Source organism: Oryx dammah, unplaced genomic scaffold, assembly GCF_014754425.2.
Source record: "Oryx dammah isolate SB20612 unplaced genomic scaffold, SCBI_Odam_1.1 HiC_scaffold_5, whole genome shotgun sequence".
In the NCBI taxonomy this organism is placed as follows: Eukaryota; Metazoa; Chordata; class Mammalia; order Artiodactyla; family Bovidae; genus Oryx; species Oryx dammah.
The window spans coordinates 51,531,200-51,558,861 of NW_024070189.1; the positions used below are offsets into that span (position 1 = coordinate 51,531,200).

At 40.4% G+C, this 27,662-nt stretch overlaps 1 protein-coding gene and 1 pseudogene across 3 annotated transcripts in view; both read right to left on the reverse strand.

Annotated features, from left to right (window-relative positions):
- STK32A (serine/threonine kinase 32A) overlaps nucleotides 1–27,662 on the reverse strand; it is a 142,006-nt gene that overhangs the window by 55,629 nt on the left and 58,715 nt on the right. For all 3 annotated transcript variants that reach the window (XM_040239768.1, XM_040239767.1, XM_040239769.1), the window contains exon 5: nucleotides 11,548–11,721. In XM_040239768.1, the coding sequence (XP_040095702.1) occupies nucleotides 11,548–11,721 (174 nt within the window). The remainder of the gene's footprint in view (nucleotides 1–11,547; nucleotides 11,722–27,662) is intronic.
- Nucleotides 20,852–21,346, reverse strand: LOC120863492 (annotated as a pseudogene).

Here is a 27,662-nt window from a genome sequence, read left to right on the forward strand (position 1 = left end):
TGAACTCATTGACAGAACAGAGACAGATTCACAGATAAAGAGTCTGTCTATACTTAAACTCTAAAGTGGAAGTTTGATACATCCTGCAGCAGAACAGAGGCCTTTGTGATCAGAACACGTGAGAAACGGGGGAGAGTGGTTGAAGAAGCAGCAAGAGAGCTGAGCAGAGGCCTGGTCAGTCTTACCAGACTTTCGGTTACAATAGGGAAAAGAGGAAGGGATAAACTGGGAGCTTGGGATTAACATATACGCACAACTATATATAGACAGATAACCAACAAGGACCTACTGTATAGCACAGGGGACTATATTCAATATCTTCTAATAATCAATAATGGGAAAGAATCTGAGAAAGAATATATATGTAAATATATCTGAATCACTTTGCTGTACACCCAAAACTAATGCAACATCATTGTAAATCAACTATACTTCAATAAAATGTCAACAACAATATACACGTGAATAAACAAATAACATAGTTAATGAATTAAAAAGACTCCATCCAAGAGCTGTTTGCCTGGCACATGAATAAGTCATCAATACTATGTGTCAAATGACTAACTCTGAAAGAATGATGCTTTAGCTTTGGGCTAAAATGTATGCTAGGCAAAATAAAATTTAATTTGGACCAAGGCATGGGTTGCATATTAACAAAACTTTTAACCTTAGAGAAGCTTAAAAGCTCGGCACAGGCAAGTTAAATGTTGACCTGTAAACGAGCAGTTCTTGGACTTTTTCACGTGGGTTTTCACAAATGGGTGCCCTCGTATGAGAAAAAGAGTTTCCAATCTCCTTTCAGAACTGCCTGACACACAGCACAAAACAGGCAGAGTCTCCTGTTTTCACAACGTGTAACTGATGCTCATTCATTATTTGGTAGCTTGGGAGCATGTGCCGAATAGAACACAAGAACCTAATACCCTCATTACCACACTGCCGTTTTGTTTTTGAGGCTCAAGTTGCCCTTCTGCTGTGGGAGTTAGGAAGCAAAGACTTGCAGAAGGCTTGTAAACTCCTGAAAAGAAGATTTACCAAAACAAAAAGGAAGGGCATTTTCTTAACCAGGCCACAGGAAATGGCAGCCGGAAGCCAAACTATCATCTCACTGCCATGAACAAAATATTATCAACGTACCGAGAGGAAGAAAGGCAACATCACACAGAGCAGGAGTAATACAGGAATCAGACAATCTGTAATTATTTTTAGACTTTTAATTTTCTCATATACTGGACATGCTGCTTTGGTAAATCAGAAAAGGTTGAACTTCATCTAGAGATATTTAAGTGCAAAACAAAACCCCGTGGGCTAGAGATACATTATTAAAAAGCCAGAGATATCCGAAATATCTCTCAACAAATTAGAAATACAGAAGTAAGCAGAGATAGTCTCTGGGCAACGTAAAATAGGTTACCATATATGAAAGCTAATGGATTTGACTTATCAGATTTCCCTCTTAGGTTACTGCACTTTTATAAACAGTTCTAACAAGTTTTGTTATCTGGTCTCCCATCCCATAATATATTTGGAGCAGCATATCAGGAGGGAAGCAGAAGCTGCTCTGAGTAGCATGTGCCAGAGAAGCAAAGGTTGACATTTTAGCCTCTAAGAAAACTGTGAAAACACACTGTATTAGTTTGCTAAGGCTGCTCTAACAAAGAACTGCAAAATAGGTGGCTTAAGAAAAAACAAATATATTGTCTCATGGTTCTGGAGGCTAGAAGTCTGAAATCAAAGTGTCATCAGGTCCTCCTTCTGACACCTGTACGTGAGGGACCTTCCTCGCTTCTTCTTGGCTTGTGTTGGTTTGTTGGCAATCTTTCGCCTTCCTGGGCTTATAGACACATCATTCCAGGCCTTCATCTTCACATGGAGTTCTCCCTGTGGCTCTTCACACCATCTTCCTTTTCTGTGTGTGTCTATCTCTGTGTCCACATTTCCCCTTTTGATAACACAAGTTACATTAGGGTCCACCCTCATGAACTCGTTTTTACTCGATTACCTCTGTGCTTATGGACTCAGTCACTCAGTCATGTCTGACTCTTGGTGATTCCCTGGACTGTAGCCCACCAGGCTCCTCTGTCCATGGGATTTCCCAGGCAAGAATACTGGAGTAGGTTGCCATTTCCTCTTGCAGGGGATCTTCCTGACCAAGGGGTTCTAACCCATGTCTCTTGCATCTTCTGCATTGGCAGGCAGATTCTTTACCACTGAGCCACCTGGGAAGATAAAGACCCTATTTCCTAATAAGGTCACATGCGGAGATACTGGGGATTAGGACTTCAACATACCTTTTGTGTGTGTGTTGGTGGGCAGGGGGAGGGACACACAACTCAACCCATAACACGTACCAACTAAAAATATGTGTCTAAACTAATGTTAGTTGCTATTGGATGGGAAATGAAAGTCACTCAGTCCTGTCTGACTCTGCGACCCCATGGACTGTACAGTCCTTGGAATTCTCCAGGCCAGAATACTGGAGTGGGTAGCTTTTCCCTTCTCAGGGGATCTTTCTAACTCAGGGATTGAACCTACGTCTCCCACACTGCAGGCAGATTTTTTACCAGCTGAGCCACAAGAGAAGCCTAGGAATTCTTGAGTGGGTAGACTATCCCTTCTCCAGTGGATCATCCCAACCCAGGAATCGAACTGGGGTCTCCTGCATTGCAGGCAGATTCTTTACCCACTGAGCTAACAGGGAAGCCCTGCTATTGGCTAAATAGCACTAAATAGCTCATCTGATTTTGAAGAGGTCTATCATGTTTATAAGAATGAAACTAAATGAGCCTATATTAATATTTGGATCAGAAATCCTATGTTTGAATCTGCCCTTAGTATACCAACTGCATGGTACTGGGCAAGGCACTTAACCCTGTCATGGTATTGCTGACTATCAGTGTGTGCAAAATGCTTGTTAGCCCAGTGCCTAGATCTTGATATAGACATAGTGAATGATAGCTCTTCTTAAGCCATTAAAAAAATGAGACATGTTGTTGCAGTATAACTTAAATCGTGAGCAGAGAGTAGTAAACACCCTTAGGAATTAGAAAAGCCTCTCTCCAGATGACTCATTCCCACAGGCTTTGGAAAGCTGGGGTGTCACTCTGCTGGCAAGTTCATTCATCAGAAGCTCATCTGTAACTCATTGATCATTGACTAAAATGATTAGTTGCAGAAAGATCTTATTTTTTCCTATGACTGATCATCCCTAGGAATAAAATGTGACTTCCAAGATGCTGCAGTGAGTATAAGACAGACAAAAAGGTGAAACCTCAGCCTTGAAGGTCTCTGCCAATGAAAACAAAGAATTCTGGTTCACAACTGAATTGCAAAAAGGTCTTGATTATTATTTTTTTAATTAATTAATTTTTTAAATTGAAAGATAATTGCTTTACAGAATTGTGTGGATTTCTGCCAAACATCAACATGAATCAGCCATAGATATACATACTTCCCCTCCCTCTTGAATATCCCTCCCACCTCCCTCCCCATGCCACCCCTCTAGGTTGTTACAGAGCCTCAGTTTGAGTTCCCTGAGTCATACAGCAAATTCCCATTGGCTATCTATTTTACACGTGGTAATGTAAGTTTCCATATTACTCTCTCCATACATCACACTCTCTCCTTCCTCCCCCTCTCCCTGTGTCCATAAACCTGTTCTCTGTGTCTGTGTCTCCATTGTTGCCCTGCAAATAATTTCATCAGTAGGTCTTGATTATTAAATGTGCTAAAAGGTGATTATCTCACTTCACTGTCATATGCTCTTTGGACAGCTCATTTTGGTCATGGGGCCTTCTTGGGGAGAAGTGGGTGTGCAGTAGAGAGCTGAAAGTCAAAGAAGTTATGCTTTGAAGAGCATCATCCTATCAGGGCTGAGAGGAAATCATCCTAGACTCTTAGATATTAAAGAACCATTCCTGTTCATTTGGTCAGACCTCCTTACCACCTCCTTGACAGATGTTCAAGGCTGTGTTTAAGGTTATAGCCTGGAGGAGGGTATGGCAACCCACTCCTGTACTCTTGCCTGGAGAATCCATGGACAGAGGAGCCTGGTGGGCTACATACAGTCCATGGGGTTGCAAAGAGTCAGACACAACTGAAAGACTTTCCATTTCACTTTAAGTTCATAGCGGGTATTGATGTTAGAGCCTGGTGTAAGATAACTTCATTAGAGGAAGTGTGGTGGACAGACTTTATGGTGTCTCCCATGGTCCCCATCTCCTGGTGTTCATGTCTTATATCATCCTCACCCCTGCTACTGCTGCTGCTGCTAAGTCACTTCAGTCGTGTCCAACTCTGTGCGACCCCATAGATGGCAGCTCACCAGGCTCCCCCGTCCCTGGGATTCTCCAGGCAAGAACACTGGAGTGGGTTGCCATTTCCTTCTCCAATCCTCATCCCTGAGGGTGGGCTAATTGTATGGCTTGCTTCTAACAGACATTGTACGGCAAAAAGTGATGGGATCTTGCTCTTCTGATTGTGTTATGTTACATAGTTTAATTCAATAAAACGGACTGTGTCTTGCTAGCAGACTCACCCTAGAGTCTTGGTCTCCTCAGTGAATTTGAAGAAACAGCCTGAGTCCTACAGCCATAAGGCAATGAATTCTGCCAACATCCTGACTGAATGTGGAAGTGGACCCTTGCCCAGTCTAGCCTCCAGAAGAGAACCCAGTTCCAATCAGCCCTTGACTACAGCCTTTTCAAGAACCCAACTCAGATGTTCCCTGACTCCTGACTCAAAGAAACTGTGAGATAATCAATGTGCATTATGCTAAGTTCCTGTGTCTGTGGTGTTTTGTTGCACAGAATAAAAACTAACACAGCGTGGAAGAAAGGCAGCACAGAGCCACACACTGTGGGCACACAATAGGAATGTGTGGAATAAATTAAAATGATGTTGCAGGAATTCTATGGTGGTCAGTGGTTAGGACTCCAAGTTTTCACTGTCGAGGGTGCAGGTTCGATCCCTGATCAGGAAACTAAGACCCTGCAAGCCTCATGATATGTCCAAAAACAAACAAACAAACAAACAAACAATGATACTGAAGACAACTCCATCTACAGAAACCTTTACTTTCCATGTCCACCCAAGGATCACATGTATATTCTGTCCTCATTGATTTGTTCAGTCACTGACTTATTCAGCAACTGCTCTGGGTTAGACTACATGCTGGAGATTAGAACAGGAGTGAGGAGTAGAGCTTCAGGGTAGGAGGGAGAGACCACTTTTTATGAAGAATATTGTGAGCCAGGGGCTACCAGTAGAAGTGTGATCAAGACCACGGTGAAGATGTGCTGAGTGTGAGTGACGTGTGTGTGACTCAGGATACACATATAACTGCTTGTTTTCTCTGCGGTGAAAGCCAAAGAATTTGGTATGCATACCAGAATGCCACCTTTCTGGTATGACTGTTGAAATGTTTACTTGACTCCTTTTCATTCTATATCATCAGCTCTGATGACAGCGAAGCCTCTGTCGTTTCTACATTGAAGGTCAGTCCAGAGAATGTTGTCTGGCAAACAGATACTCAATAAACAATTCTTGAATGAATATTTATGATAGAAGCTTTATCCCTAAGTTTCCCCTCTCCTCCCAGTCAAGATGCTGATTTCTAGAAGAATAATATAAACTTCTTGCAAGTAGCTACTTCAGTCCAGAGCAGGGTGTGCAAAAACTATTTCCTTTGTGTATCTATGGAAGTTCCAAGGTTTCTATGATTACAGCAAAGAAGATAAAGGTGATGAATAAAAATAACATCCTCTTCTTTTTTTTATAATCATGAATTTTCTTTTATTCCTACTTCAACAGATCTGTAATCAGTTGGAGACGAACTTTTGCAACACGTTCTATTGTACTGCAGTCGTTGACATCAAGGGTCTAATTAGATTTTTATTGCATTCCGATAGGAATTTAGAAATCAGTGAGTTATAACTTTATTAGAGTGAGATAATTCTTAGAAAGAGGAAAAAACAAACATCCACTCAAATGGTATTTTGACCCAACACGACTCTTACTATTTAACTGTCCCAAATGATTCATCTTATTAGCTTAAATTCGTGATTGCATTTTTAACAGCTGACAAGGGAGGAAATACAAATTTGTCTTTGCACTGTAAAAATTACTTTCTATTACTTTATTCACTGGAGAGACTGTGGCAATCAACAAACTAAAGAGTACTATCCCATAGGAAGGATTGTAATGAGTTTAATGTTGCTTATTTTAAAAAATAAAAGCAAATAATGACTGTGTCCATGTTGTTAAAATCTTCATTCACTGATTTAATGTAAGTAAAGGGGAATATTGAAGGAAGAAATGGCCGTAATTTGGAAACTAAAGCTGATTTTCAAACAACTCTAGTTTGAAAATGGAAAAATATTTGACTTCTTGACTAAAAAATAAGTCTAACTGCACAATTCAAAATGAATAGTGACTATGCAGTCCTGTGTCCTTCACAACTAGAGAGAAAAAAAGACTCTAAAAATGAGAAAAATGAGCTAAGTATTCCACATATTTAGGAAACAACAAAAAGTCAAGTCTGTGAATTAAAAAAAATTTATAAGCAAGATAAAACAAAACCCCATTTATGTTTCACTTAGAATTTAGGCAGAAATAAGATTTATGGTGTTTAAAAAAATAAGCTAGACATTGCTGGCAGGAAAAATTAGAGACAGAACCCATTCTGTGTTAGCGCAGAGAGACAAATGAATACTTTCATTCAGAATACAGTTGCCTTTCCATGGATTAAACTCTCCTTCCTGGTTTTCAACCCCCTGAGCTCTCAAGAAGCCTTTATCGTTACCCCAAATCATCTTCTCTACTGAAACACTTGTCATTCTCATACAACTTAGCTTCTAGTTTGGGGCTATTCTGTCATCTGCTGGTTCCATATGTGTCATCCTCACTTGTGCGGCCAGAAAGCATGGATATCTGCAGGCAGGTGGCCATGCCTCACCCTGTACCATGCCCTCCTCAGGGCAACAGCAGTGCTGAACATCAGGAGCATGGAGACAGGCTAAGAGCTGTGCCTGTCCTTCAGGTGATGCCTCACCTACAAATTAGCCAAGTTGTTTTCTGAACTGGAGTTCCATCAGCTGTAAAATGGGGACAATCACACCATCAACTTCTTGGATTTGTGGCAGATAGAAGGAAATAATTCACAAGTACTTAGCAGAGCACTTGGTACCCATAAGCCCACAGTCACGACAGCCTATCACCACGGCTGCTCCATCCACAGTTGCTGGCCACCACAGATAATTTAGAATCTTTGACCCAGTCCAGAGTCAAAATATTGTTGTGAAATTAGTAAGTCACATATATTTTTAAATTCTTTATTTTATATTGGAGTATAGCCAGGTAACAATGTTATGATCATTTCAGGTGGACAGCAAAGGGACTCAGCTATATGTGTATATGTATCCATTTTCCCTCAAACTCCCCTCCATTCAGGCTGCCACATAACACTGAGCAGAGTTCCCTGTGCTGTACAGTAGAACCTTGTTGGTTATCCGTTTTAAATATAGCAGTGTGTACATGTTGATCCCAAACTTCCTAACTATCCCTCCCCCCATTTCTATTCTCCTGGCAACCATAAGTTCACTCTCTGAGTCTGTTTCTGTTTTGTAGATAAGTTCATTTAAATCATTTCTTTTTAGATTCCACATATAAGGGATGGCATACAATATTTTTCCTCTGTCTGACTTATTTCACTCAGAATGACGATCTCTAGGTCTATCCATGTTGCTGAGTATGGCATTATTTCATTTTTTAATGGCTGAGTAATATTCTATTGTGTATATGTACCATATCTTATCAGAGAAGGCAATGGCAACTCACTCCAGTAGTCTTGCCTGGAAAATCCCATGGACAGAGGGGCATAGTGGGCTGCAATCCATGGGGTCGCTAGGAGTCGGACACGACTGAGCAACTTGACTTTCACTTTTCACTTTCATGCATTGGAGAAGGAAATGGCAACCCACTCCAGTGTTCTTGCCTGGAGAATCCCAGGGACGGGGGAGCCTGGTGGGCTGCCATCTCTGGGGTCACACAGAGTCAGACACGACTGAAGCGACTTAGCAGCAGCAGCAACCATATCTTATTTATCCATTCCTTTGTCAATGGACATTTAGGTTGCTTCCATGTCTTGGCCATTGAAAACAGTGCCACAATGAACATTAGGGTGCATGATCCTTTTGGACCATGTTTTTCTCTGGCTATATGCCCAGGAGTGGGATTGCAGGGTCATATAGCTTTATTTTTACTTTTCTAAGGAACCTCCAGACTGTTCGCCATAGTGACTATACCGATTTACACTTCTACCAACAGTGTAGGAGGGTTCCCTTCTCTCCACACCCTCTTCAGCATTTATTGTTTGTGGATTTTTTGATGATAGCCATTTAGACTGGTGTGAGGTGATATCTCATTGTAGTTTTGATTTGCATTTCTCTAATAGAGTATCTTTTCATGGGCCTTTCGGCCATCTGTATGTGGAAGTCACGTATTTTATATCTACCCCTTTAGGCAGATGATCTTTTCTTGCCTGGAGAATCTACTGTATTTCCTTAATTTTTATTGATACCTTGGAACTCAAGATGTGTCTTCCAATCTAATCCTCTAAGTAGCTGAAAGATGTTTTGTTATCTTTGATTCTATCAAATACAGCATGCATTTTGCAGATTCTTTGAAGGCAGAGATTTAGAAAGAGAATTAGAGTACTCAGAAGCCTCCATTTCTTTTTCTATGTTGCTCATCATGCTTTTTACTCTGCCCCGGGAGTCCCAGCTTGAGTGCACTATTATCCTCTAAATGCCGCAGACAAAGGGACACTGCTTATTTCACCATGTACATGATTTTTTTAACCCATTTGAAACCACTTCAAATGGAAATCAATTCACATTGATATCTAGTACTCGGAAGGCAGAAAGCTCTGGTAATTAGAGCTCTCTCACAGTTAAAACCTATTTGGTCACTACTGTCTTGAAAAGCCCTAAAGAGGTTGGTATATGTCCTGGTTTTTCCAGAACATGTATGAGTTTTGCCTGTTGTCCCAGCATAATTATTAACACCAACTCCTTTCATTCTCAGGAGTACACTGGTTGGGATGATAAATTACATGATTACCTAACATGAAGGCCAACAAATGTCTGGAATTTATGGCTTTAATTTCTTCTATTTTAATTTTGTCTTTGTTATCTGTAAACCTGGGCTTTTAGGCAATCAACCATCCCTGTGGTTCAGGCAGTGGTCATTCCTTCAGATTTTTGCTGAACATTGGTTATACGGTGAGAAGCATACCACACATGGCCTTAAGTCATTGAGTTTATAATTTTGTAGAACAAACAAACATCGGGTAATTATATAGTGAAAACATCACAGTGCCTCAGCAGAGGTACAAGATGCTATGATTGCCTATAAAACATAACGCTTGGGGAGGCAAGGTACGACACATCGGCAGTTGAAACACATCTGGATTGTTTTTGATCCCAAGAGGATGCCATCTTATTTTAACCCTGCATTCATGATGTCTTTGTGTCCACCTTCCATTAATCTGCCATGGTGAGGAGACAGTTCAGTACAAAGAGGCCCTCTGAAGACAGGTTCTAAGTAATAAGAGTGAGCCCGTAAAAGGCAAGAAGCAGAAACTTAATCCTTGATTTCTTATTTAAGTGATAAAACCATGACAGCAAACACGAATAAGGGAGAGAAGGACAGAACAAAACTGCTTGGTATGGTTAAGTTTCTTGAGGGTGAAAATTGTGTCACATATTCGGTTTGTTTTTCTCCTGAATTCTTCTCAGAACATGGTTCTAGGCACATGGCAAAAAGGCTCAGAGGATCTTGTGATGACTGAGAAAATGAAACTCAAAGAAGGCCAAGAACTCAGATTCAAACAGGAGGGAGAAAGTGAAAAGGTGCCCCTCTGGGGGCTTCTTGTGGTCCCTGACTCCTGCCAGAGATCTGCCATGTCAGCACCCCAAACAGACTGTGGGTTGGCAATCTAGGGGAGGATGAGTGAGCATGAAGACTCTGAGAGGGATTCCATGGCCTACACATATGAAAAGTTTCTCCTAGGAAGGAACTGGGTGATGGCTGCCAAAAAGCCAGTGGGGGAGAAAGATCTTTTGTCAGCAGGATTCCCAGTTATTGAGAAAAACACCAGGTGTGTAAATTTTACTTCAGAGATCGAACACGAGTAACCGGTCTGATTTCCATTTATCCACTGCGTGAAGAGCACATTTTCAATACAAATGGGCCCTTCCAAAGATAGAAAATTAACTAATAATTATGTTAATTGCCAAGACCAAAAAGAGAAAAAGGATTGGTCTACAGTACTTGCACAGAGAGTCTATAAATTATGATGCTACATCTTTAACCGAGGATCTGTACTAGTTCTAATAAATTCTAGATGTTAACTAGTGGTGGGAAAATAGTCTATCTAGCCAAATGTTTAATAAATGAGACACAAAAACTCAGCAGATTCTTCAAGGATTTGAGATGACAGTGGCAGAGTCACATGTGTTGATTGTTCACTTAATGATGTGTAATGTATTATGGTGTATATTTCATATGCGTAGTAAATACAGATTAGTATAGTAGACAGAGCTCTGATGTTAGGATCAGAGAGATCTAGGTTTGAATCTGGCAACACTGTTTGTCAGGGTTTCTCCTTGGTGAAATCTTTGAGCTACATTTTTTCTCATCTGAAGAATGGGAATACTGTAATGAAAAGTGGAGTCCTCTAAGTTTTGAGAATTGAAAGGATAATATATAAAAGTACCTTGCAGTGCCTGACATATGGAAACCCAGGTAAATAGTAGCTGCTTTGATGGTGATTAGGTTCAAAATTCTTAAAAAGAACCTAGATGATAATTTAATGTCTCCAAATCACAAAATCTCAGATTTAATACTGGTCTAACTACAACTTCTCTGTTCATTTATCATTTATTATAGAAATCAAGTGAGATACTGTATAGGAAATTGCCATCAAAACTACCAACTCCTTTATAAATATCAAGTATTATCCTTTTCTCTCTATTGTCTGTTTGGGTTTATAGCTACTTATTTGTTATTTGTCTTTGACACAAATGCCCCAAGTGAAAGAGATACATTGCTTTTGCTGACTTGTCTGCAGCACACCCACACCAGGGACTCACTATGGGGTGGATGATAGAAGTTACGACTCAAATTTTCTCTCCAAAGAATTTTCTTCCTACCCATTCTATATCTTTCCCTTCATGCACTTTCTTCATTTAATATTTATTAAGCCCCAATATGTCATTTTTCCTTCTCTTTGTCTAGGCTTAGTTATAAACAGCACCAACACTCATTAATTCTGGTCTTGTTGTTTGCTAATGGTGACCTTGGGGAAATTAAGTTCAATGTGCTCAGTATTACTTTTATTTGAAAATGGGGACATCTACCCCCAGTATTGCTATAAGAATTAAGTAAGAGTTAGATGTCACGACCCATAAGGACCTGTTGAACGCAGCAGGTTGTGCATCCCCTCCTGTGCATTCAGCCCAAGGCTGCCGCTTGGACTTGACTGACCTGTGAATGATGCGCTGGCTCTGCAGGTAGTCCAAGGCCATGGCCAGCTCACAGATGAAGAGCTTCACAGTGTCTTCCTGGAAGCGGACATTCTGCTGCAGGTGGTAACGCAGGTCCCCGCCCAGCAGGAGGTCCACCACCATGAACATGTCTTCCTCATCTTGGAAGGAATACCTGGAAAGGAATTAGAAATGCAAGTGGGTTAAGTACATTTACACACTAAAGAGGCCTAGAGGCAAAGGACATCTTACAGATCTGAGCCAAGCTTTCCTGAGCTAAGAATCCAGGCTTAGGAGTACTAGTCTATTACTTGTTCTAGGTCCTGTTTCCGCATGTGTAAAATGGAATGAGAAGATCTTCTATATTTGATTATAGTAAAGACTAACTATGATGAGTGTAGCTTTTCTTTTTTTTGGTGGTGGTATAGCTTCCCTGGTGGCTCAGACAGTAAAGAATCTGCCTGCAATTCTGGAGACCTGGGTTTGATCCCTGGGTTGGGAAGATCCTCTGGAGAAGGGAATGGCTACCCACTCCAGTATTCTTGCCTGGAGAATTCTGTGGACAGAGGAGCCTGGTGGGCTACAATCTATGGGGTTACAAAGAGTCATACACAAATGAACAACTAATACTTTACTTTTAACTAAAGACTAAATATGATGAGTGTAACATTAAAAAAATTTATTTTTAATTGCAAGATAATTGCTTTACAATGCTGTGTTAATTTCTGCAGTACAACAACACAAATCAGCCATAAATATAAATATATCCCCTCCCTCTTAAACCTTCTTCCCACTCTGCCCTTCTAGGTTGTCACAGAGCATTGAGCTGAGCTCTGTGCTGAGCTCAGCACCTTCCTATTAGCTATTTTATTAATACATATGGTAATATATATGTTTCAATGCTACAATGAGTATAATATTTACTGTTATTCCTGGCATACAATAAGCACCCATTAACCATAAGTCAACAGAGCTATAAAGCCCAGAAAATGAAGAAAACTCCATTTATTCACCTGTTATTAACAATCATATCCTGAACACATTGCTACATAAAACACGAGTCATGAGACCTCCTTGAACCATCTCATGCTTATTTTTCCACATTAACAACTTCATTACTTAACATTATAACAATCATAAACCACACTCATGATAAGAAAAATGATATAAAGAGAGCCGTAAAGAAGTAAGTGTACAGGAAAGGGAAGTAATCCACTCAGTCCTGGGGATGTGCAGTGACAGGAAATCTTCTCAACACAGGAGACACCGGAGTTAAATTTTGAAGGATGGTGACAATAATAAGTACAAAATAAAGCCAACGTGGCTGACGTCTCCATTAAATGGCTTCTCTGGGGCAGGCTCTAAAAGCATTCTATACATGTTGTGTCATTGACTCCACAATGCTGCTCTTATGCTCTCATTTTACAGAGGAGGAAATCAAGGCCCAGAGAAGTTTAAGTAATTTACATGAGATAAAACACCCAATAGGTGGTAGCAGTGAAGGGGTCTCCAGGTCCAAAAGTAAGATTTGAAAGAGGAGAACAGCCTGGATTAAGCATAGACATGGGAAAGAACACTGCGAGGAGGGAAAGGAGAAGAGTGTGGGTTTGTTGGAATGATGTGTGATGGGGAAGCTGGAGAGGAAGGCAGAGAGCAGTTCCCGACAGGAGCTTGTTCACGAGTCTGTGCATGCTGGAGAGACATTGAAGAGGGTTAGGCAAGACACATGATCAGACTAAAGGAGCAAGAGCTGGAGGGATGGGAAGAGGAAATGAGACACAGGTGAGCAAGATTGGCCTCTGCATGTTTGCAAAGAACCTCCTATAAAAATGCATTCCAACTGCTCTGATTTGTTTTGTTTTCCTCAAAGCACAGACATGATGTTAGTCACAAAAAACCCTCTGTATCAACACTATTGTGATATGTTTCTTTTGATATCATGTCACAGAGATCACATTTTAAAGTTTTATTTGAATCACAGAATTGAGAGACTGCAAAGCAGTGCCCAGGGATGCAAACCAATGCCGAAGGACAAATTCTTTGCTTAGGAAACAAATGTAGACTATCAGTGATGGAAGAAGTGTATTGAGTATATTTTCTTCTTTAGAATGATCATTGTGCTACAGGAAGAGGAGACTTGCAAACAAAAGAAAAATGAGCAATTCAATGAAGCATTAATCTAAGGGAGTAACATTCTAATGAAAACTAGGTTCTCAGAGTTCACTTGTTAAACAAATAAAATTCTGTTTACCACTGAAGACTGATTCACACAGATGTCAGAAATTAAGGCTTGGGGTGGCGAGGGATTAAGAAAGAAACACAGGAAGTGCTTGGTAACAATGTAAGAAGAGTAGGAAGTGTTATCCTTCACCTTCATGCAAGGACTGGCTGGGTATCTCTGCCACAAGTTTAATGGGCACCAGGATAGGTGCCTGGACCTGGGCAATCTGGTTTGCAATCCTCCCAGCTGCACCACTACACGTTATATCTAATGTGTTTTACAGGTTTTCAGGGAGTAAGGATGTGCTAATTATATGTAAACCTGCCTGAGACCTATTGCACCTTAAGCTATCCTCGGCTAATAGAAACAATGATGGCTCATGGCATGTGAGCAGGGTCTTACTGGGATAGCTGGCAAATGAGGTAGGTGAGGACTGGGTACCAAAAGAAGAGAGGAGAGTGCTAACCATGAGCATCACTGGATGCCCCCTGGAAACAACCTAGGCAGAAGGGTTTCACATACAAAGCAGTGACTGGCTGTGTTCAACTCCCCCCGGGAGGCAGGGTGGAGGTCCCCAAACTGGTCACAGACCAGAAAACTCCTCTCTCATTACTTCATTTAACTTTAAGTGGGGGACAAAGGTCTTATTAAATTCACCCTGAGTGAACAAACATTTTTTTTATTGTGACTTGGGCAAAGCTATTTTTATCCAAAAAAAAAAAAGGACTGATAAAGGTGCCAACTGTGGCAAGTTAACAACAGTGTTGGACCATGCAGGGGATGATTAATCAAAGAAAGAAGCAGCCCAGGCAAGAAGCACCATAATTCCCTTGCCCAGCATGACTTTAAATTTATTTAATCATGGAGCCAGGTATGGCTGTTAAAAATCCTCTTTCCCCTTTCACACATCAGATCTGTGGCCTTCTATCATAGATCCGAAACTCTCAGAGGGAGAGAAGATAAGTATTTTATTTCCAGAACTATATTCAGTAAATATGTGAGCATAATGCAGTTTGGTAATAACTAGGATATGAAGGTTCATATCATAATCTGATTTTTTTTTTCTGGCATAAAAGAGTAAGAGCTCCCTATACCTTGGCCATTTATTCCATAGTCTCAGAGATACATTTTTCATTACTTTGAAAATAATGCTATATCATGGCTTATTTATTTCTCAGTTGACAGCTCCAAAATTAGCAAGTCTGGTCCTTGTGCATGTGAAATGCATTCTAAAGTATGCTCACTAAGAGAGGAGATAAGTGACAAAGGACTACCACCCTACCCCACCCAACCCCACCATATTGCAGGAGACTATTCACAGCTCTCTGGATCATGTTGAAATTCTCCAGTTCATTCTACACACCATGGTTATCTTTTTACAAGGTGAGTTTTATGTTCTCCAGCCTCAGGAATCCCCTTCATCTCTTTCCATGGTCTGCAGGACCCTATGTGGTCTGGCCCTGTTTACTTCCCCAGACTTATCTTGAAGATCTTTTCCTTCCATTCCTCAGCTAGAAGTTCATGCCCCTCCAGCCTTAGGAGACTGTGCTGTGGTGTGGCCTTGCCTGGCCTTGTGGTGTGGTCTCAGCCTAAGAGACACTTCTCACAGAGACATTTCTAATACTCCATATGAAATCATGTCTCCCTATTATACACAATGCCATATTCTTGTACACACAACTTTTCATAATTTGAAAGTATTTCCCTTCATTCTTTCGGATTAACTGCTTTCATTTCCACTATGCCATCAACCAAATCAGGTACTCACTTGCTTAGAACTGGAGCTTTGGAAAGAACTATGGGGTTGGTCAAAAGTTGTTCAAGTTTTCCCATGCGTTGTCATGACAAACCTGAATGCCCTTTTTGGCCAACTCAATAGAATATTTTCCAATGGAGTGTTTTTTCAATTGTGAGTCATAATCCATTAATGGTTGTGAAGTCAGTCTGGTTGGTTTTCACAAGCACTTAAAAAAAAATAAAATAGACTGAATAACATAAAATAAATGCTATTAACATGTAAGACTATAAACATTGTTTGTGCATATAATGTGTGTCTCTCTGAGTATATCTCCTGGGTTGTGATGAAAAATATTTCTTCCTGTGGGTGACAGAGAAAAAAGCCTGCAAACCATGACATTAGGGGAACCTGCTGTTTGTTCCAGAGCTATTGTGTCAAATCTGTGCTGAGAGTTTAGGTGAGCAAGGGACAGTTCTGATGGCTCCATCTAGCAAAGCATGGGAAATACAGGACAAATATCAGTTATTACTTTTAAAAGTTCTCAGCTTTGTAGAAAAAGACACTGATTCATCAAAGATGGAATCCATTTAGAAACACACAGACAGAAAATACAAATGGAAAATGCACAGGCTTTAGGCAGGCCTAGGTTTAAATATCAAATGTGAATTTAGAGCAAGTTCCTTAAAGGAAACTGAAACTAAGAGAGGATATTTGTACATGAAAAGCAAATTACATATAACATTTGTAAAGTAATTAGCACAAAGTGTGGCACATAGCATGGTGGTAAGGAACTTGGCTCTGGGGTTAGACTCAGTTCAGTTGCTCAGTCATGTCCGACTCTTTGCAACCCCATGAATTGCAGCACGCCAGGCCTCCCTGTCCATCACCAACTCCCGGAGTTCACTCAGACTCATGTCCATCGATCAGCGATGCCATCCAGACATCTCATCCTCTGTCGTCCCCTTCTCCTCCTGCCCCCAATCCCTCCCAGCATCAGAGTCTTTTCCAATGAGTCAACTCTTCGCATCAGGTGGCCAATGTACTGGAGTTTCAGCTTTAGCATCATTCCTTCCAAAGAAATCCCAGGGCTGATCTCTTTCAGAATGGACTGGTTGGATCTCCTTGCAGTCCAAGGGACTCTCAAGAGTCTTCTCCAACACCACAGTTCAAAAGCTTCAATTCTTCGGCCCTCAGCCTTCTTTACAGTCCAACTCTCTGCTTGTGCTCAAATCCCCTTTTAAGTGGAGTTCTGCCTTTTAAGGTTTTTAAAACTGGATGCAGCAAGTTATATAAGTCACCAGCATGTCCATCTATACTGGACAACTTCACAGGGCTGTTGGTAAGATTAAGTGCAGTTAATACACATAAATTGCTTAAAACAGTACCTGGAAGTACCTTGAAGATAGATATTATAATTACCTTCGTTTTTCCACATATGAATGTAATATAGCTCTGGTATTAAGCAGATTAACTTATTTTATGCAGTGTTTCCTATTATTTTACATAAAATGATTATATGAAGATATTTATTGATTGGTTTATAGCTGATTTACAATATTGTGTTAGTTTCACGTTTACAGCAAAGATTTTCAGTTATATACACATGTAGTGAAAGTCTCTCAGTTGCGTCTGATTCTTTGAAACTCCATGGACTATAGCTGGTCAGGCTCCTCTGTTCATGGAATTTTCCAGGCCAGAATACTGGAGTGGGTAGGCGTTCCCTTCTCCAGGGATCTTCCCAACCCAGAGGTTGAACCCAGGTCTCCCACATTGCAGGCAGATTTTTTACTGCCTCAGTCACCAGGGAAGCCCATATATATAGGTATATATCTATATTCTTTTTTGATCCTTTCCCATTATGGTTTATTGTAAGATATTGAATATAGGTCCCTCTACTACAAATCCTTGTTGTTTATCTATTTCATATATAGTAGTATCCATCTGTTAATTCTATACTCACAATTTATCCCTCCCCTGCCTCCCCTTTGGTAACCATAAGTTTATTTTCTGTGTTTGTTTCTGTTTTGGAAATAAGTTCATTTGTACTACTTTGTAGATTCCACATATAAGTGATATAATATTTGTCTTTCTCTGTCTGATTTCATTTAGTATGATAAACTCTAGGTCCATCCGTGTTGCTGCAAATGGCATTATTGCATTCTTTTTTATGGCTGAGTAATATGCATCACATGTGTCTATATACCACAACTTCTTTATCCTTTCATCTGTTGATGGACATTTAGATTGCTTCTATGTCTTGGTTATTATAAATAATGCCACTATGAACATTGGGTGTGTGTGTATCTGTTTGAATTAGAACTTTTGTCTTCTCTGGATATATGCCCAGAATTGGGATTGCTGGATTATATGGCAACTCTACTTTTAGTTTTTGAAGGAACCTCCATACTATTTCCCATGGTGGCTGCACCAATTTACATTCCCACCAACAGTGTAGGAGGGTGCCCTTTTATGAATATATATATATCATCAATAGTATAATCAACATGATTCCCATTAATTGAGCTCTTACTATGTTCTGATACCATGCTAGTTACTTTATGTATTATTGTATTTAATTGTTACTATAAACTCCAATACTTTGGCCACCTCATGTGAAGAGTTGACTCATTGGAAAAGACTCTGATGCTGGGAGGGATTGGGGGCAGGAGGAGAAGGGGATGACAGAGGATGAGATGGCTGGATGGCATCACTGACTTGATGAACATGAGTTTGAGTAAACTCCGGGAGTTAGTGATGGACAGGGAGGCCTAGCGTGCTGCGATTCATGGGGTCGCAAAGAGTCAGACGTGACTGAGCGACTGAACTTAACTGAACTGCACTGATAAACATATGAGGTAAATAATATCTTTATCCTCATTTTTACTGATAGTAGCAATTCAGGGTTTTTTTTTCCCATGTAGAGTCAAGGCTATGGTTTTTCCAGTAGTCATGTATGGATGTGAGAGTTGGACTATAAAGAAAGCTGAGCACTGAAGAATTGTTGCTTTTGAACTGTGGTGTTGGAGAAGACTCTTGAGAGTCCCTTGGACTGCAAGGAGATCCAACCAGTACATCCTAAAGGAGATTAGTCCTGGGTGTTCATTGAAGGGTTTGATGTTGAAGCTGAAACTCCAATACTTTGGCAACCTTATGTGGAGAGCTGACTCATTTGAAAAGACCCTGATGCTGGTAAAGATTGAGAGCAGGGGGAAAAGGGGACGACAGAGGATGAGATGGTTGGATGGCATCACCGACACAATGGACATGGATTTCAGTGGACTCCGGGAGTTGGTGATGGACAGGGAGGCCTGGCGTGGTGTGGTTCGTGGAGTCGCAGAGTCGGACATGACTGAGCAACTGAACTGAAAAGTCACTTTGGGTATGAGAACCATTGTTTGTTCCAACTGATACTCATTTTAAATTTAAAATGTGCTTTGGGTCTACGATACCTGTTTCCCACTCCCACAAGGAGACGATGAAAGACTGCAGCCAATGGAGAACAGTGTGGAGATTCCTTTAAAAATTGCAAATAGAACTACCTTATGACCCAGCAATCCCACTGCTGGGCATACACACCGAAGAAACCAGAATTGAAAGAGACACGTGTACCCCAATGTTCATCGCAGCACTGTTTATAATAGCCAGGACATGGAAACAACCTAGATGTCCATCAGCAGGTGAATGGATAAGAAAGCTGTGGTACATATACACAATGGAGTATAACTCAGCCATTAAAAAGAATACATTTGAATCAGTTCTAATGAGGTGGATGAAACTGGAGCTGATTATACAGAGTGAAGTAAGCCAGAAAGAAAAACACCAATACAGTATACTAACACATATATATGGAATTTAGAAAGATGGTAATGATAACCCTCTATGCGAGACAGCAAAAGAGACACAGATGTATAGAATGGACTTTTGGACTCTGAGGGAGAGGGAGAGGGTGGGATGATTTGGGAGAATGGCATTGAAACATGTATACTGTCATGTAAGAAATGAATCGCCAGTCTGTGTTCGATACAGGATATAGGATGCTTGGGGCTGGTGCACAGGGTTGATCCAGAGAGATGATATGGGGTGGGAGGTGGGAGGGGGGTTCAGGATTGGGAACTCATGTACATCCGTGGCAGATTCATGTCAAAGTATGGCAAAACCAATACAGTATTGTAAAGTAAAATAAAGTAAAAAAAAAAAAAAAAGACTGCAGCCAAAAGCAGCAGAAGGGAACACACAGTCAAAACATGAGCGACAGGACCCAGGGCACAGCCACCAGCAGGGTCTTCTTCCTGAGTCTAATGGTCCACTGAGAGGCTGCCCAAGGTGGGGCAAGCTCGTGGAAGGTGAAGATTAAATGTGCAACCTCAGCACGATGCACACATACCAAAAAAATAAAACAAAAAAACCAACCACCAACAACCCCAAACCTCAAAACAAAACCCCCACAACCACCCTTATTAGTCCAGGGCAATGGTCTCACAGTGGCCAACAGCACAATGAGAATGGGACTCTGCCAGAGGAGAGGAAACCTCTTGCCAGTCACTTTTCTCTTCCTGTCCTAGCCTCTCAAAAAATAGTCTGGAACACAAGTTCTGTCCCCAAGAAAAAGAATCAGATTCAGAAAATATTTCCAAAAGGCTCCAAAGCAAAAAAAACCCCAAAACACAAAAAACAAACATTTGTGGCTACAGGGCCTGGTAGCAAGAGGGGCAGGACTCTACATACAGAAATGTACTTAAGATCCAAGTCGAGAAAGTTGTTTTAAGTTTCAGTGCTCCAGTGAGCTCCCTGTCTTATACTCTCACTGCACGGAAGTGGGGCCCCCTGGGATGCGCAGGGAGCAGCAGCTCTGATCCTGACGTGGCTGGCTCTAAATGCTCCCACAGCAGGCCTTTCCTCCCCAGTTTTTTCCTTTCTGTTTTGAAAAAGCCCTACTTTGTCTTCACGTCCAAAAGCTAGTTGGTTTTGGTTTGTTTCTTTGGAATCATCAATAAAAGAAGCAACTTTTTCCTGTTATTTTGACTCATGCCTATCTGAGCAGTTATTCCTTTTGACAGTTTAGTAGCACACAGGCTGACATGGTCAAATGGACTTGTGAATGCATGCATATGGACCACATGTTGCTGCCAAAATGGAATGTGGGAATATACTAGGCACCTCAGGTTGAGAAATGACCAAGAAATCAAGATCTAAGGGTGATACATAATATATATATATATATATCTCAATGCTATTATTGATAAAACCTTGTTTACTAATAAGAAATTGCTTTGTTTAAATATGAATATTATAGTCTGCTTCACATGGTTAGGAAATAGCCTTTCTGAAAAGCAGGGGCTTTTTCTACTACAGCCTCATGTCCTGGGCCTCATCTTCCGAAAAGTCAGACATAGAACTCTCCAAAAAGCTGGCTCTGGTGCCCTCTTCCTGCTCTTTCAGTGCCCCCTCCATTGCATATTTCTGGATGCACTGTTTAATTTTCTGCTTGTATTCTTCTGGTAGATGGAGGTACGTAGCTGCAGCATCACCATTGAGAGGATCTATGAGGTTGCAGTAGGCCAACAACTGGGGTAGGAAGGACTCAAATATATTGGTAAGATCATAAAGAGCTGTCCAAGTTGATTAATTATATCTGGATGCACAGTTCCTGATGCTTCATCAATGTTGGGTGGAAATTTTTTCATGAATCCTATAGAAGGTGATTAAAAAGGATATTTATCAGGAAGATCCACTCTAACTTTCCATACTCCACCTTCATATGGTGTTCCTTGTGGTCCATAAAACGTCCCTACAAATTAATTGAGTCCTCCTAGGATGGTAACCTCATGCTTACTCTCAATGCTCTTGCTTTTAAATCCTGAGACTATTGTCCTCCTATCTCAGACATGTACGATTTTAAAGCGCCTCTGCTTTCTTTTGTCAGAAAGGAAGAAGGTGGGGAAAGAACAGAAGGCCAGTGCATCTTTGCCTTTCTTCATCTTCTACTTGCAATTCAGGTTTAATCCTCAAAAAAACAGCAAACCAAATCCATCAACATATTCAAAAAGTTATACACCATGACCAAATGGGATTAATATCTGAAAAATCAATGAATATAAGCCTCATATGAATAGAATAATGGACAAAATATTATGATCATCTCAATAGACACAAGAAAAGCATGTGACAAAATACAACATTCATTTATGATTAAAAACTGTCAACAAACTTGAAACAGAAGGGAGCTTCCTCAATCTGACAAAGAGTATCTGCAATAAAACCTATAGTGAATATTATACTTAATAGGGAAAGACTGAATACTTCCCTCTAAGATCAGAAACAAGGCAGGAACACCTCCTTTCACTTCTATTTAATATAGTACTGAAGATTCTAGCCAGTGAAAGGAAGGAAAGATGGGAGGGAGGGAAGGAAGGATAAAGGAAGCAAAGAAAGGAGGAAAGAATATTAGAAAGGAAGAAGTGAAACTTCCTTTAATTACAGACAGCATGATTCTGCATACAGAAAATCATAAGGGGATTACACACAAAATAAGCAAGATAGCAAGGTTTTAGGATACAAGACCAATATACAAAAATCAACTGTATTTTTCTATTAAGCAGTGAGCAAAATGGAAGTAAAATTAAGAATACAACTGCATTCAGAAAAGTTCAAAAATAATAAAACACTTAGGAGTAAATTTAGCAAAGAAGAGCAAGACGTGCATGGGAAATCACAAAACTTCACTTAGGGAAATTAAAGGTTTAAATAACTAGAGAAACACTCCATGTTCATAGATTAAAAGACTCAAATATTGTTAACATGTCAGTTATACTCAAATTTATATCTAAAGTCAGTGCCATTCCTATCGAATTCCCAGCAGGCTTTTTGCTTTTGTATGAATGGACATGTTCTCTTAAATTTATAAAGAAATTTAAAATACCTAGAATAGCCAAAATAATTTTGAAGAAAAAATAAAAATCAGAGGACTTTTAGTTCCCAATTTCTAGATGTACTATAAAGGTATAGTTATCAACACAGTTTGATATTGGCATTAGGAGAGAGGTATAGGTCAATGCAACAGAACTAAGAGCTCAGAAATATATCTTTATAGCCAATTGATTTTTGACTGAGATGCCAGTTTGAGTCAACTCTTCGCATGAGGTGGCCAAAGTATTGGAGTTTCAGCTTTAGCATCAGTCCTTCCAATGAAAACCCAGGACTGATCTCCTTTAGAATGGACTGGTTGGATCTCCTTGAAGTCCAAGGGACTCTCAAGAGTCCTCCAAAACCACGGTTCAAAAGCATCAATTCTTTGGTGCTCAGCCTTCTTCATAGTCCAACTCTCACATCCATACATGACCACTGGAAAAACCATAGCCTTGACTAGACAGACCTTTGTTGACAAAGTAATGTTTCTGCTTTTGAATATGCTGTCTAGGTTGGTCGAGAAATGGAAACCAAAACCACAAATGTCATGTTCATCTGAATGACTGCAATAAATAAGACAGACAATAACAAATGTTGGCTCTAGGATGCAGAGAAAAGGGAACACTCGAACATTGCTGGTGGAAAGGTAAATGTTGCAGTCACTTTGAAGAACAGTTTGTGAATCTCTCAGAAAGTTAAACATTAAATTACCATATCATCTAGCAGTTCCACTTTTCTTTATTTATCCAAGAGAAATAAAGTCACATTTCCATGCAAAGACCTGTACACAAATATTCATTGCAACTTTATTCATAATTGCCAAAAACTAGAGAAAAACTAAATGTCCATCAGCTGGTGAATGGACAGATAAAATGTGGTACATCCATATAGTGACATGCTATTCAGCACTAAAAAAGGGACAAATTAATAGCACAGAGTACATCATGGATGAACCCCATAAACATTATGTTACATGAAAGAAGCCAGACACAAGAGATTACATATTTGTAACTCTATTTATATGAAAGTCAGAAAAGGCAAATTTATAGATACAGAAAGTAGATTATTAGTTACCTGGGGCTTAAGGTGGGAATGGTGATTAACTCAGTGGTGACAAGGGATCTTATTGGCAGGCTAAAATGTTCTAAAATTGATTTATGGAAATGGTTGCACCACTCAGTAAAATTACTGAGGATCACTGAACTGCACATGTGAAATGGGTGAATTTTATGATGTGTATATTATATGTCAAGAAAGTTGTTGTGAAAAAGACATCGATTAGGGTAAAAAAAGACAGTGGTGTAGAGAAGTTAAATATTTGCTCAAGAACCATTTTAGGACATCATGGACGCAGGATTGCATCTAAACCCAAGTAGTTAAAACACATGTTGTGTGCATAGCGACCAATAAACTTCATGAGATGAAAAGCATCTAAAGTTTATTAAAAAATCCTGTTGGGGAGTAGAAGACTTATTTAAACACCCTTTAATTTAACTCTCAACATTCAATCTGCATGCCCCTTGGGTAGTTTCATTCCAATGGTAGGATATTTCTGATCTTCACCCAGAGATCTCTAGAAGTGTTTTTAAGAATCACTGTTGTCCTGTGTGCTAAAATGGTAGAACAATTAATTAATCTGTGTTTTTTACACTCTGGTCAAGGAGTGCCCATAAAGAGCTTTTCAGAGTTTAGTAAAAGCATTAGCCCTTGTAAGAAGAGATCCCTGAGGAATGAGCTGAGAGGAGGTTAGGGTGCATTGTCCCATCTATGAAGTACAAATTGGAAGTTTAAAACCTTTCTTTGGAGTACTGGCCATCATATTTCTCCTCTTGTAGCTCTGTAGTCATTTTCCAAAGTGTGTCTAGTATGAAACTCACAAAAAATAAAACCAAACTAATATTAAGTACAAGGAGCAGCAGCTGCACGGGCACAGGAGAGCCAAGAGGAGCTACTCCACGTTCAAGATCAGGAGGGGCGGCCATGAGGAGATACACCTCGTCTAAGGTAAGGAGCAGCTGCTGCACTTTGCTGGAGCAGCCGTGAAGAGATACCCCACATTCAAGGTAAGAGAAAACCAAGTAAGATGGTAGATGTTGCGAGAGGGCATCAGAGGGCAGACACACTGAAATCATAATCACAGACAACTAGCCAATCTGATCACATGGAATACAGCCTTGTCTAACTCAATGAAACTAAGCTATGCCATGTGGGGCCACCCAAGATGGACAGGTGATGGTGCAGAGGTCTGACAGAATGTGCTCCACTGGAGAAGGGAATGGCAAACCACTTCAGTATTCTTGCCTTGAGAACCCCATGAACAGTATGAAAAGGCAAAAAGATAGGATACTGAAAGAGGAACTCCCCAGGTCGGTAGGTACCCAATATGCTACTGGAGGTCAGTGGAGAAATAACTCCAGAAAGAATGAAGGGATGGAGCCAAAGCAAAAACAATACCCAGTTGTGGATGTGACTGGTGATAGAAGCAAGGTCCAATGCTATAAAGAGCAATATTGCATAGGAACCTGGAATGTTAGGTCCATGAATCAAGGCAAATTGGAAGCGGTCAAACAGGAGATGGCAAGAGTGAACGTCAACATTCTAGGAATCAGCAAACTAAAATGGACTGGAATGGGTGAATTTAACTCAGATGACCATTATATCTACTACTGTGGGCAGGAATCCCTCAGAAGAAATGGAGTAGCCATCATGGTCAACAAAAGAGTCCGAAATGCAGTACTTGGATTCAATCTCAAAAATGAAAGAAAGATTTCTGTTCATTTCCAAGGCAAACCATTCAATATCACGGTAATCCAAGCCTATGTCCCAACCAGTAACACTGAAGAAGCTGAAGTTGAATGGTTCTATGAAGACCTACAAGACCTTTTAGGACTAACACCCAAAAAAGATGTCCTTTTCATTAGAGGGGACTGGAATACAAAAGTAGGAGGTCAAGAAACACCTAGAGCAACAGGCAAATTTGGCCTTGGAGTACAGAATGAAGCAGGGCAAAGGCTAATAGAGTTTTGCCAAGAGAACACAATGGTCATTGCAAACACCCTCTTCCAACAACACAAGAGAAGACTCTATACATGGACATCACCAGATGGTCAACACCAAAATCAGACTGATTATATTCTCTGCAGCCAAAGATGGACAAGCTCTATACAGCCAGCAAAAACAAGACCAGGAGCTGACTGTAGCTCAGATCATGAACTCCTTATTGCCAAATTCAGACTCAAATTGCAGAAAGTAGGGAAAACCGCTAGACCATTCAGGCATGACCTAAATCAAATCCCTTATGATTATACGGTGGAAGTGAGAAATAGATTTAAGGGCCTAGATCTGATAGATAGAGTGCCTGATGAACTATGGAATGAGGTTCATGACATTGTACAGGAGACAGGGATCAAGACCATCCCCAAGGAAAAGAAATGCAAAAAAGCAAAATGGCTGTCTGGGGAGGCCTTACAAATAGCTGTGAAAAAGAGAAGTGAAAAGCAAAGGAGAAAAGGAAAGATATTCCCATCTGAATGCAGAGCTCCAAAGAACAGCAAGGAGAGAGAGAGAAAAAAAAAAAAGCCCTCCTCAGTGATCAATGCAAAGAAACAGAGGAAAACAACAGAATGGGAAATTCTAGAGATCTCTTCAAGAAAATTAGAGATACCAAGGGAATATTTCATGAAAAGATGGGCACAAAAAAGGACAGAAATTGTGTGGACCTAACAGAAGCAGAAATTAAGAATAGGTGGCAAGTATACACAGAAGAACTGTACAAAAAAAGATCCTCATGACCCAGATAATCACAATGGTGTGATCACTCACCTAGAGCCAGACATCCTGGAATATGAAGTCAAGTGGGCCTTAGAAAGCATCACTACGAACAAAGCTAGTGGAGGTGATGGAATTCCAGTTGAGCTATTTCAAATTCTGAAAGATGATGCTGTGAAAGTGCTGCACTCAATATGCCAACAAATTTGGAAAACTTAGCAGTGTCCACAGGACTGGAAAAGGTCAGTTTTCATTCCAATCCCAAAGAAAGGCAATGCCAAACAATGCTCAAACTACTGCACAATTGCACTCATCTCACACGCTAGTAAAGTAATGCTCAAAATTCTCCAAGCAAGTCTTCAGCAATATGTGAACCATGAACTTCCTGATGTTCAAGCTGGTTTTAGAAAAGGCAGAGGAACCAGAGATCAAACTGCCAACATCCGCTAGATCATCAAAAAAGCAAGAGAGTTCCAGAAAAACATCTATTTCTGCTTTATTGACTATGCCAAAGCCTTTGACTGTGTGGATCACAATGAACTGTGGAAAATTCTGAAGGAGATGGGAATACCAGACCACCTGACCTGCCTCTTGAGAAACCTGTATGCAGGTCAGGACGCAACAGTTAGAACTGGACATGGAACAACAGACTGGTTCCAAACAGGAAAAGGAGTACGTCAAGGCTGTATATTGTCACCCTGCTTATTTCATTTATATGCAGAGTACATAATGAGAAACACTTGGCTGGAAGAAGCACAGGCTGGAATCAAGACTGCTGGGAGAAATATCAATAACCTCAGATATGCAGATGACACCACCCTTATGGCAGAAAGTGAAGAGGAACTAAAAAGCCTCTTGATGAAAGTAAAAGAGGAGAGAGAAAAAGTTGGCTAAAAGCTAGGGTTTAGAAAGCGAAGATCATGGCATCTGATCCCATCACTTCATGGGAAATAGATGGGGAAACAGTGGAAACAATATCAGAGTTTATTTTTTGGGGCTCCAAAATCACTGCAGATGGTGATTTCACCCATGAAATTAAAAGACCCGTAATCCTTGGAAGGAAAGTTATGACCAATCTGGATAGCATATTGAATAGCAGAGACATTACTTTGCCAGCAAAGGTCCATCTAGTCAAGGCTATGGTTTATCCAGTGGTCATGTATGGATGTGAAAGTTGGACAGTGAAGAAAGCTGAGCACTGAAGAATTGATGCTTGAACTGTGGTGTTGGAGAAGACTCTTGAGAGTCCCTTGGACTGCAAGGTAATCCAACCAGTCCATTCTAAAGGAGATCAGTCCTGCGTGTTCATTAGAAGGACTGATGCTAAAGCTCAAACTTCAATCCTTTGACCATCTCATGCGAAGAATTGATTCATTGGAAAAGACCCTGATGCTGGGAGGGATTGGGGGCAGGAGGGGAAGGGAACAACAGAGGATGAGATGGCTGGATGGCATCACCGACTCGATGGACATGGGTTTGGATA